At 43.7% G+C, this 13,396-nt stretch overlaps 1 protein-coding gene across 1 annotated transcript; it reads left to right on the forward strand.

Moving 5' to 3' along the window:
* Positions 1-11,991: 11,991 nt before the first annotated feature.
* LOC124004939 (class A basic helix-loop-helix protein 9-like) lies at positions 11,992-12,996 on the forward strand. The gene has a single exon (XM_046313744.1). The coding sequence runs from the start codon at positions 11,992-11,994 to the stop codon at positions 12,994-12,996; it is 1,005 nt and encodes a 334-aa protein (XP_046169700.1).
* Positions 12,997-13,396: the final 400 nt, after the last annotated feature.

A 13,396-nucleotide genomic window follows, 5' to 3' on the forward strand; every position in this document is an offset into this window, starting at 1 on the left:
AGGCTAATTGACATCATTTGAGTCAATTGGAGGTGTACCTGTGGATGTATTTCAAGGCCTACCCTGACATCATGGGAAAATCCAAATAAATCTGCCAAGACCTCTGGGAGCAATTTCCAAATGCCTGAAGGTACCACGTTCATCTGTACAAACAATAGTACGTAAGTATTAACACCGTGGGACCACGCAGCCGTCATACAGCTCAGGAAAGAGAAGCGTTCTGTCTCCTAGTGATGAATGTTCTTTGGTGAGAAAAGTGCAAATCAATCCCAGAACAACAGCACATGACCTTGTGAAGACGCTGGAGGAAACAGGTACAAAAGTATCTATATCCACAGTAAAACAAGTCCTATATCGACATAACCTGAAAGGCCACTCAACAAGGAAGAAGCCACTGCTCCAAAACCACCATTAAAAAAGCCAGACTACGGTTTGCAACTGCACATGGGGACAAAGATCGTACTTTTTGGAAAAATGTCCTCTGGTTTGATAAAACAAAAATAGAACTGTTTTGCCATAATGACCAACGTTATGTTTGGAGGATAAAGGGGGAGGCTTGCAAGCTGAAGAACACCATCCCAATCGTGAAGCACGGGGGTAGCAGCAACATGTTGTGGTTTTTTTTGTGCTGCAGGAGGGCCTGGTGCACTTCACAAAATAGATGGCTCATGTGGAAGGAAAATTACGTCGATATATTAAGGAAACACCTCAAGACAACAGTCAGGAAGTTAAAGCTTGGTCGCAAATGGGTCTTCCAAATGGGCAATGACCCCAAGCATACTTCCAAAGTTGTGGCAAAATGGTTTAAGGACAACAAAATCAAGGTATTGGAGTGGCCATCACAAAGCGCTGACCTCAATCCTATAGAAAATGTGTGGGCAGAACTGAAAAAGCGTGTGCGAGCAAGGAGGCCTACAAACCTGATTCAGTTACACCAGCTCGGTCAGGAGGAATGGGTCAAAATTCACCCAACTTATTGTGGGAAGCCTGTGGAAGGCTAACCAAAATGTTTGACCCAAGTTAAACAATTTAAAGGCAATGCTACCGAATACTAATTGAGTGTATGTAAACTTATGACCCACTGGGAATGTGATTAAGGTGAATGCACCAATTTGTAAGTCGCTCTGGATAAGAGCGTCTGCTAAATGACTTAAATGTAAATGTAAATGTAAAGAAATAAAAGTTGAAATAAATCATTTTCTCTGCTATTATTCTGACATTTCACATTCTTAAAATAAAGTGGTGATCCTAATTGCCCTAAAACAGGGATTTTTTACTAGGATTAAATGTCAGGAATTGTGAAAAACTGAGTTTAAATGTATTTGGCCAAGGTGTATGTAAACTTCAGACTTCAACTGTATATTACATTAAAGAGGGCGCTAGCTGTCTTATAACCTCAACCTCTGATGAAACATAACTTGACTTCCTCAGAGCCTCTGTGATCAAGGTGTTGTTTGGGGGCCAGTGACTACCCATACAGTGTCATGAAAAAGTATTTGCTGCCTTTCTGATTTTCTCTATTTTTGCATATTTTTCATACTGAATATTATCAGATCTTCAATCAAAACCTGATATTAGATTAGATTAATTTTCAAATAACCAAAAAATAAAAGGATACTTATTTTATTTATTTAATTAACGAAGTCACACAAAACTCAATTCCCCTGTGAAAAAGCAATTGCCCTCTTACACTCAATAACTGGTTGTGCCACCTTTAGCTGCCATAACGCCAACCACACGTTTCATGTAGTTGTTGATCAGTCTCCCACATCACTGTGGAGGAATTTTGGCCCAGTCTGCATACAGAACTGCTTTAAGGCAGTGACATTTGTCCTGCCACAACATCTCATTTGGGATTAGGTCTGGACTTTAACTAGGCCATTACAAAACATCAAATGTGTTGCTTTTAAAAAAAAAGTTTGCCAAAAGCACCTGCAAGCACCTGGATGATCATGAAGACTCTTGTAAGAATGTTCTGTGGACAGATGAGTCAAAAGTATAACTTTTTGGATGACATGGGTCCCATTATGCCTGGTGAAAACCAAACACTGCATTCCACAGTAAACTTCATACCAACGGTCAAGCATGGCAGTTCATGCTTGGAAACCAACAAATATAGCTGACTTAAAGCATTTCTGTATGCAGAGTGGGCCAAAATTCCTCCACAGTGATGTGGGAGACTGATCAACAATACAGGAAGCGTTTAGTTGGAGTCATTGCAGCTAAAGGTGGCACAACCAGTTATTGAGTGTAAGGGAGCAATTACTTTTTCACACAGGGGAATTGGGTGTTGCAAAACTTTTTTAAATAAGTAAAATAATAAACTTTTTTGTTGTTGTTATTTGTAACCTTAGGTTACCTAATTTTAGGTTTGGTTGAAGATCTGATAACATTCAGTATGAAAAATAGAGAAAACCAGAAAGGGGGCAAATCCTTTTTCACAGCACTGTAGATGGGGCAGAGAGGAGGGCCAACATTCCTGCACCACTACAGGGGTAAACTACAGGGCATGTCATGTCGTCAGAGGATCTTGCTGTAGTTCCGACAAAGACAAGCTTTTGTCATGGTATCAGTGAAAGCATAAATCACATGAATCACATCAGGGTTCTTATAGTGTCCTTCAGTGAAAAGCTGCAGGGTTTTAAGTGTAGAGCGCTTGAATGGATAATGCTAGACGAGGGATGTGTAATGCTGGAACATAGCTACTGTAGGCCAGTTTGCCTTGAGCGTAGTGCTTCACTCATAACACCAGTGGGACACTAGTGATTTAACTCTCCTTGTGTATTGATGACAGACTCTCATGTCAGTGGAAGGTTTGTGTTATTAACAGCTCATATTTCACTCTGCTGGAATGCATGGCTGTCTCATTGAAAGCCCTGGCACAGGAGGCCACCTCTAAAACAGTACACTGTAAAGGTAAGTCATTTGTTCAATGTGAAGGCTTTGGCCAGCCAGGTATCACTTTTTTTATGATGCATGCAATTAGAAGGTCATTGCCTCAATCTTTGATATGAGGAAATACTCTTATTTATCTAATATCTATCAGATCTTTATCATTATCTTTGTGTTCTTTTCTTAGCAGATGGGAATGTTTGCTGCATGTTCTCACCATGGAAACAAATTCAACAGAAAGACAACAACACAGCTCACAGTGATGACGACTTGGCTCTGTATGTGCACAGACTGATGTGTCATCTAACCTGATGATAGGCAGACAGACAGTTTTAACGGCCACTCACTGACTGCTGAATCCTAACTTCAGATCTGCGAGCGTTACAAATGTTCGCACAAATCTCCCATTGACATGAATGAATGACTGACGATGACAGGGGATTGATGCTGAAGAACTGTAAATACTGCATTTACAGTAGTAGGTTCTAAACTCAGTCCTTTGGGACCATCAATCATTTCATGTATAGTATTGCATAGAATAACTTAATTTTTTTATGGAGCACAGAGACCTTCATTGGTGTGTGTGTACATCTGTGTGTGTGTGTGACTCAGCCCTGTGCCATCGACTTACTCTCTCTTCCCACAGGTAGAGCCATGCATGCAGACAGACAGCCCCTGGTGGGTGAGTCAGTCTGGTTGAGGAGGCGGGATAGGGAGGGAGGAGGGTTAGAAGAGGGGATCCACCTCCACCAGCTCCCTCCACAGGGTAAAGATCCTGTACAAATATGACATCACTGACCTCCTAAAGGCCAAGCAGCTCTGCCAGTGTATGAAGGCAGAGGGTTGGAGCTGGATGGGGGACAGCGTGTATGTTACAGAGGGTTGGAGCTGGATGGGGGAGAGCGTGTATGTTACAGAGGGTTGGAGCTGGATGGGGGAGAGCGTGTATGTTACAGAGGGTTGGAGCTGGATGGGGGACTGGTTGGGGTTGGAGCTGGATGGGGGAGAGCGTGTATGTTACAGAGAGTTGGAGCTGGATGGGGGAGAGCGTGTATGTTAAAGAGGGTTGGAGCTGGATGGGGGAGAGCGTGTATGTTACAGAGAGTTGGAGCTGGATGGGGGAGAGCGTGGATGTTACAGAGGGTTGGAGCTGGATGGGGGAGAGCGTGTATGTTACAGAGGGTTGGAGCTGGATGGGGGAGAGCATGTACCAACAGGGTCCTCCACCTCTACAGGTTGACAGCTGCAGGGACAAAGGGCCAGGGGGCCCCAGACTACCTGGCTGCTATGCTGACTTTATTTCCATCACACCCAGTTGAACTCCCCCTATTTAACAACATCTTAAGTGAAGCCCATGGAATAACAAAGAGTAAAAATAACATCTCACTTTCCAGACACATTATGTCCATATTCTCAATTACAAGAGTATAGATATGTTATAAGCGTTGCTGTCGCACTCCGTTTTAAAGAGCACAATTACGTTTTCATTGGTTTGACACTTTAATTAAAACAATAGTAGCAGTACTAAATGTCTTCATTGAAAACTGTTTTTATATCATTGCTAGATTACAAATATTAGTCTAAACCTTCTCATTGGAGTGTGAAGATTCAACAACCCCTCTTGCAACTCCCCAGTCAGAAAATTTGACCCCAAGTCACTCTGCTTACTTATTATCTCAAATTACCCAAGAATAAATAGTGTATGTATCTGTAATTTACAAATCTCAGAGCAGAAAGAAATCTTGAGCAGGTTGCTCATGCCGGCCTGCCTTTCAAAATGGTTATGTGAATGGGTGTGAAGTAAAGTTCTTGATTTATTCATGGCGACAGATAATTGCTGGTGTCTTGTCATCTGTCAGAAACACTGGGCCAAGGGATGTTCCAAACTACAGTCAAAGCTTTTTGTGTTCGGACCATAAATCTGTCAAGCTCTGCTGTAAATCTCAGGTCTCTGAGGAAGCCTGTTTGTGCACTATACTGATGTAGGATCTTAAATTGATCACCCTGTTGGAGGATAACGTTTCTGCAAAGCAGGACATTTAAAACATGTAGTGCATTTGAGGTTTAAAAATGCTTCTGAAAATTGTAATTTCCACTTTGAAATTTTCGACTTGATTTCTCCTTACGAAAAATGTATCAACTCCGAAAAAAATGTCAATGAATTATAATCCACATAAAAAGAAAAATAAATTTTATTGAAGCAGGATTATTTTCCTGCTGTAGCAAACTGGCTCAAATTAAGATCCTACAACTGTAGGACAATAGGCTATGAATCAGCACACTGTGCTGTGCTAGCCCCAAAATCCTTTCCGCAACAAATGAATCAAAGACAGTGTTGGACTACCTGATGCTGTAATTACAGATGAAGGGTGTGACGTGCAGACGGAGGGAATTAGATGCTTCCAATTTCTGACGGAGCAAATGAACACCCCACAGGTGGAGGAGGGAATGGAGGGAATGGAGACGTTGGTGCAGAGCATTAAACACTGGCTCTGTCTTAGAATTTAGGATGACTTGGGGCAGCAGCTCCAGTAACTATGTTGACAATGCTCATTCTAACCCCTTGTGAAAAATAAAACACTTGATTGACCATCCTTCGATTGGAGTCCACTTGAATTGGCAATCTCAATTGGTTTAGAGAGCATATACTATATAATACCATGATTTTAGGTGGAACAATCAAGGTCAAGTGTCTTGCTCAAGGGTACCTCTTTTTAACAATCAAAAGGCAAGCTTTGGTCAAAGCCAAGGGCACTATGGCTACGCAAGCTTAACGTTTTATTAGATTTTTTATAAACAGTTGTTGTACACTAAGAAGAGACAAGAGATGTAGAATTAGTATAATTAGACAAGCTTGAAATGACACCACAACTTACTTCACAAGGTTAGGCTACTGCAAGATGCCTAGTTCCCACTGTGTTCTCTCAGACTCCAGAGAGCCAGTCCTGCCAAAACACTGAGCTTCAGTCCCCAGGATCAAAGTCCTCAGCTAGTATTGCATTATCTCCGACTTGTTCATCAGACACTCTACCTGTACAGGTCGTACATCCTCCCTTGTATTTCCTCTCATCCAACGGATTCTCAGTCAGTCCCGGATGTGGCTAACCAAGAACGTTTCATACGTTTTTATCCTTCCCCTCAGATCTTAGAGGACCATCTTGAGAGGAGCCGTGTCTGCAATCAAACCAAGGGACAAGGGAAAGAAATGGGATAGGGTATAGTCTAACATGGTGACTCAGAAGGTCATATTGTTATGGGGATGAATTGATAAGATATGAAGACATGGGCAAAACAGTTACTCTTCACTGTTCTTTCGGGAAAAAGCTCTGACTGGAATTGTCTGGTTGTGACCCACCCACCTTTTCCAAGACACAACCTATGATTAGCATGGAAAGGTTATGGCTTTTACAACTAATTTCAAATTATAGAGAGAATACCATGTCAGAGTGTGTAGACCTGTGTTTAAGAAACCTAGAAATTACGTCCTAATTGCAGAACAAGAAAAAGAAGGGCAATGTTGTAATTCTCTCCTAAACAACTTTTATTTCCAACAACAATAACTCTCTGCCTTTTACTTTAGCGTTGCAATGGGGAAAACACATCGCTCTCACCATGTCAGTGCAGGAAACAAACGGAAAAACACCTTTGCATGACACAAGCCTGGACATGGACATTTCTCTTTCAAATTGTTTATAAGACCAACAAGGCATTCTACATTGTAGGCCTCTACAAAATCGCTCCAAATTAGCACCCCCAAACTGAAAAGCCAAGCTATGCTTATGACAGCAGGTTAAAGGTTAAATGTTGGAAATGCTATCGCTAAATGAGTGCATCAGCTGCTGAGTGGACAACTCATAATAATGTCTGGATTGGATCAAATTCAATTTGATACCATTCCACTTATTCCGCTCCAGCCATTACCACGAGGCCGTCCTCCCCAATTAAGGTGACACCAACCTCCTGTAGTGTGCATAGCCATTCACACCACTTAAGCCAAAGCTGCTAACTGTTGGGAAGGCTCAAAACAAGCACCTTGTACCTCGTAGGCCCAATTGACTTTTTAAGCACCATGCTATAAACCCAGGCAGGAAGGAAACAATGTCTTCAATGACCTCTCAATGAGTGTGTGATAAGAGTGATGACCCCCAGCAGCATTTGGGCTGATATGATCAGCGGAGTCCAGTCTGACAGGTGAAGCTACAGATCCTTAGAGAACAAGTGACGTTGTAAATCTACATTTTTTAAAAATGTTTTTGAAAGCATGCACTCAAGCAGTGTAATGACAGTGCCTTGGAAGTTAAAGAAAAAGAAGGTCAATGTTCTTTTAGGGGAGATATATATCATTCGCCAGTGCGTTTGAACCTAAAAAACAAACATTGTAATGGATATGTTTCATGTTATAGGTATGTGTATTGCTTGAGTTTTGTCTTGTGATCTGTTTCTCATGCGGTATCATCTTAAGATTCTTCCTCCAGGTATGGAGTCTGATATGGCCATGTGTTGCTTCTACATGTATGGGTCAATTATGTGCCTATGCTATACATGCCGCAGTAAATTAGAGGTATGACACATATACAGTACATACAGTAACAGACATACAACACAGTTAGCAGCAGTATGGATATTCAGCTAGCGGGATATACGCTGCACCGGCAGGATAGAACTGCACACTCCGGTAAGACGACGGGGGACGGTCTGTGCATATTTGTAAACAACAGCTGGTGCACGAAATCTAAGGAAGTCTCTAGATTTTGCTCGCCTGATGTAGAGTATGTTGTGATAAATTGCAGGCGAGACTACTTGCCTAGAGAGTTTTCAGCTATACTTTTTGTGGCTGTTTATTTACCACCACAGCCAGATGCGGGCACTACGACCACACTCAGTCAGCTGTATGAGGAAATAAGGAAACCTCTCACCCAGAGACGGCGCTCCTAGTGGCCGGAGACTTTAATGCAGGGAAACTTAAATCAGTTCTACAAAATTTGTATCAACATGTTAAATGTGCAACCAGAGGGAAAAAAATTAGAGATCACCTGTACTCCACACACAGAGACTCGTACAAATCTCTCCCTCGCCCTCCATTTGGTAAATCTGACCACAACTCTATCCTCCTGCTTCCTGCTTACAAGCAAAAATTAAAGCAGGAGGCACCAGTGACTCGGTCTATAAAAAAGTGGTCAGATGAAGCAGATGCTAAACTACAGGACTGCTTTGCTATCACAGACTGGGACATGTTCCGGGATTCTTCCGATGACATTGAGGAGTACACCACATCAGTCACTGGCTTTATCAATAAGTGCATCAAAAACGTCGTCCCCACAGTGACTGTACGTACATACCCCACAGACCGCAAGAAGCCATGGATTACAGGCAACATTCGCACTGAGCTAAAGGGTAGAGCTGCCGCTTTCAAGGTGCGGGACTCTAACCCGGAAGCTTACAAGAAATCTTGCTATTCCCTGCGACGAACCATCAAACACGAGCTAAATCATGAGCTAAATCACTTCTATGCTCGCTTTGAGGCAAGCAACACTGAGGCATGCATGAGAGCATCAGCTGTTCTGAACGACTGTGTGATCACGCTCTCCGTAGCCGACGTGAGTAAGACCTTTAAACAGGTCAACATACACAAGGCTGCGGGGCCAGACGGATTACCAAGACGTGTGCTCCAGTCATGTGCTGACCAACTGGCAGGTGTCTTCACTGACATTTTCAACATGTCCCTGATTGAGTCTGTAATACCAACATGTTTCAAGCAGACCACCATAGTCCCTGTGCCAAAGAACACAAAGGCAACGTGCCTAAATGACTACAGACCTGTAGCACTCACGTCCGTAGCCATGAAGTGCTTTGATAGGTTGGTAGTGGCTCACATCAACACCATTATCCCAGAACTCCTAGACCCACTCCAATTTGCATACCGCCCAAACAGATCCACAGATGATGCAGTCTCTATTGCACACCACACTGCCCTTTCCCACCTGAACACTTATGAGAGAATGCTATTCATTGACTACAGCTCAGTGTTCAACACCATAGTACCTTCAAAGCTCATCACTAAGCTAAGGATCCCGGGACTAAACACCTCCCTCTGCAACTGGACCTGGCCGGGTGGTGCCAGAATAACAATCTATCCCTCAACGTAACCAAGACTAAGGAGATGATTGTGGACAACAGGAAAAGGAGGACTGAGCACGTCCCCATTCTCATCGACGGGGCTATAGTGGAGCAGGTTGAGAGCTTCAAATTCCTTGGTGTCCACATCAACAACAAACTGGAATGGTCCAAACACACCAAGACAGTCGTGAAGAGGGCACAACAAAGCCTATTCCCCTCAGGAAACAAAAAAGATTTGGCATGGGTCATGAGATCCTCAAAAGGTTCTACAGCTGCAACATCGAGAGCATCCAGACCGGTTGCATCACTGCCTGGTACGGCAAATGCTCGGCCTCTGACCGCAAGGCACTACAGAGGGTAGTGCATACGGCCCAGTACATCACTGGGGCTAAGATGCCTGCCATCCAGGACCTCTACACCAGGCGGTGTCAGAGGAAGGATCTAAAAATTGTCAAAGACCCCAGCCACCCCAGTCATAGACTGTTCTCTCTACTACCACATGGCAAGTGGTACCGGAGTGCCAAGTCTAGGACAAAAAGGCTTCTCAACAGTTTTTACCCCCAAGCCATAAGACTTCTAAACAGGAAATCAAATGGCTACCCGGACAATTTGCATTGTGGCCCCCCCCAACCCCTCTTTTTACACTGCTGCTACTCTCTGTTTATCATATATACATAGTCACTTTAACAATACCTACATGTACATACTACCTCAATTGGGCCGAACAACCAGTGCTCCCGCACATTGGCTAACCGGTCTATCTGCATTGTGTCCCGCCACCCGCCACCCACCAACCCCTCTTTTACAATACCGTTACTCTCTGTTCATCATATATGCATAGTCACTTTAACCATATCTACATGTACATACTACCTCAGTCAGCCTGACTAACCGGTGTCTGTATGTAGCCTCGCTACTTTTATAGCGTTGCTACTGTATATAGTCTGTATTTTTACTGTTGTTTTATTTCTTTATTTACCTATTGTTACCCTAACACCTTTTTTACACTATTGGTTAGAGCCTGTAAGTAAGCATTTCACTGTAAGGTCTACACCTGCTGTATTTGGCGCACGTGACAAATAAACTTATTTGATTTGAGTAGCACAGTATTTCAACAAGGAGAGTCAGTAGCCAAGTCAGTGCTCTCTAGACCCTAGGAGCTACAGTCGGATGGCACTGACACACATCGCAGGGCATGAGACCCCACGTGTCAAATCCACTGCTTACGAACGTCATCTGCAGGGATATTGATTTATTTGTTGATTATGTTCTACTACTTGTATGGGATATGTACAATTTGTAAGTCGCTCTGGATAAGAGCGTCTGCTAAATGACTTAAATGTAATGTAAATGTAGAGCAAAACATTGTACAAAATAAGCTATCAGCACAAGAGTGTCAGAGAATGTCGTAAAGAGGTAAGTGGCACCTTGGTGAGAGGAAGAAGATTGCTGCTGCCACTAAATCAAACCATGAAAGTTTCTTATTACATTCTTATTCCATTCATTTACACAAATGGTTCCTCTGCTCACATCAAAACTGTCTTTCACCTCTAACAGAGGAAGGGTTGGGGGACGGTGATGTGGAGGAGGTGGGTAGGCCGTGGAGGAAGAAGGGGGAAACAGGGTAGCAAATAGAGGCTAAGCAGCACTTGAGCCAACAGTGATTACAGGTGATAATTGTAAAATATTTTGTGTTCTTTTCCCTCAGCTTTGAAGTCTTGGCCCTTGTCTGTTCAAGTCCTGGTGGCCACTCAAGTTTGATTTATGACAGTTTCACGCTAGACATCCAAATTACACTGTACCTTATTCTAGCCTTGGCAAGGTAAGAATCACTCAATAGAACGTGGCTAATTGTTGCCGTAGAGATATGATGTTCATGTCACACATGATGATAAGTGTTTTTGCTCAATTTTCTCAGCTATAAGGTGTAAAGAGGAGTTTATTGATGTAGCTTACCTGATGAAGTCACTACATGTCAGGCGTGAAACCACAATTAGTCATTATTTTCACCGAACACCCACGATATTATACTTTACAATAAAATAGTGTGTGTAAGAAATAAGTGAACTTTGATTAAGTGATTCTTTGTAAGGTTGATTTCTAACATTGCCATTTGATGATAGTGTTATAACATCCTGATAGCATTTTATAATATTTATTTCCAGGGCAAGTTTATGTTCATCTCTTTCAACTACTGTATGTGCGAGACTTAGTGAATCACAACGGCTGCTACTGCAATGCTTTCTCAGTCATAAAAAAATATCCCTGAGACGTAAAAAGTGACTCATTGTTTTTAAGATAGCATTTCTATCTGTCAGGACATTCATACTCAAAAACTTGCCTACAGGAATTTCACAATGTCTTCTACGCACCATTATTTTTGGGGTACTTATTATTTTTGAGATAACATTTCTACTGAAATATTCCAGGCATGTCTTCCCTCCAACAACATACCATGTTTTGTTTCACAATGTTGTAATGCTGCTGGATATCAATCATCACATGTTCATGTTCCATTGTGACACTGATAATGCTAATAATGCACCTCAGAAGCAGAGGAGATCCTGCATGACTGGGGAGGCTGGGGAGAGGAGAGGAGGGGGTGTGAGTGTCTGAGCAGTTGACTGATCCTTCTCCTGTTTGCCCCCAGGGCCTCGTAAACACATAATACAACTTTGCTTTTAGGTAAGCCTTCCTACAATGTGACACATACAAAAAGACAAGTCTTTAAAAGCACCTCTCACCTGTCAGAGCCATCCAGAGCTATGAACTGACTCACTCGAAGGAACTAAGAGACAGTAGAAGGAGAAATATTTGGGCTTGTGGTATGGCTGAACACTAGCATTGTCTGCCGTTGCATTGGAGTCACGTAGGATAGAACCGGAGCTTGAAACTACCAGCCCAGAGGAGTTTCAACAGTTTTACCTCAGCTAGGAAGGTAAACATCTATAGTGTCTGCAGAAAGAGGCACCAGTGACAGACATGAGCCTGTCTTCTCAGAGTACAGTACCGAGGAGGAGTGTGGGCACCAGGCCAGCCATGAGCAGCCACGCTATTCTCACCAAGTCAGAGTTCTCTGAGCAGGAGCAAGAGGGGATTCTGCTGGGTTTGGATGAGGAGGAGAAGAACAGTGGCAGTGAGGATAGCGAGGCTGGTTCAAAGAAGTCTTTAGAGCGCAAGGGCGGCACGGCCGGCAGCTGCCCTGATGTGAAGAGACGCAGTCGTCCTGTCCGCTCCAAATCCCGCCGTGTGGCCGCCAACGTTCGCGAGCGAAAGCGTATCCTGGACTACAACCAGTCTTTCAATGCACTGCGTATGGTGCTCAAACATGACCTCAACGGCAAGCGACTGTCCAAGATCGCCACTCTGAGACGTGCCATCAACCACATCTCTTCGCTGACCGTCTTCCTGCGCTCCCACCCCTGCCCCAGTGCCCTGCCAGGAGGACATCCACCCTGCACCCACGCAGAGTGCCTCAGAGAGCAGCCCTCGGCTGGAATTGAGGAGGCCATGCTGGTCCTGGGGAAGGAGAGGGAGAGAGAGAGGGGCTTCCAGACCCCGGTGGAGACCTACTGTCTGCAGCATAAGCCGTTGCATTGGAGTCAACACCACCAGCAGTCCCTGCAGGATCCCGGTGCTCACAAGGCTCCCATCATTCTGCCTCCAGAGCTCCAGCTCTACACAGACAACCCAGTAGGACGACACCCCAGCCCTTCGTGCCCGCCATCTCCATCCTATGCTCACTTCTCCCCCACTGAGACCCAGTTCTATACGCCCTCGCACCCTCACGAGGAGTTGAGCAGCCCCCCGTACTACATCAGCAGCGAGTGGAGTGGGGGGTCAGGGTACCCGTTTGGAGTGAGGGCCAACTGTCGCCCGAACCACACTGACAGCTTCTCAGACTCCTCTCCTGCTGTGTCCTTCACGTGGCAGCTGGGTTACCTGCAAGGCTCAGCTGGCTACCAACAGTTCCTCACCATGTACTGACTGAATGAACCCAAGACATGAGCTCTAGTGGAGGGCACCAACCTTAAAGTCTACAATGATGTCAAACAGAGGGAAGCTGACGTGTATATGTCTATGTATGTACAGTATGCATGGGATTGCAATGATGAATTTGGCTATTTGGCTTTGCAAGGGGAATTCTTAGTAATGTCTTACACTTGTTTAAACAGATTGACAAAAGTGTTGATGAAATTAAATGTTACAGCAGAATACAGTATATGTTTTACCTCCAATAGTCCCTAAGAACGAAAGGAATGTGTTTTAACATTTCGTCATGTGTTTGTAATGCAGAATATAATGTGCTAAATATAGCTACTGAATGAGCTGTATGAGTTGTTAGTCTTAAAACAGAGCATGAGGGACTAAACACAATATACATCTA

The sequence above is a fragment of the Oncorhynchus gorbuscha genome, linkage group LG19, assembly GCF_021184085.1.
Source record: "Oncorhynchus gorbuscha isolate QuinsamMale2020 ecotype Even-year linkage group LG19, OgorEven_v1.0, whole genome shotgun sequence".
Classification (NCBI taxonomy): Eukaryota; Metazoa; Chordata; class Actinopteri; order Salmoniformes; family Salmonidae; genus Oncorhynchus; species Oncorhynchus gorbuscha.

Excerpts from the sequence above, each read along its gene's own strand:
- LOC124004939 (XM_046313744.1), top strand. The coding sequence starts at position 11,992 with ATGAGCCTGTCTTCTCAGAGTACAGTACCGAGGAGGAGTGTGGGCACC.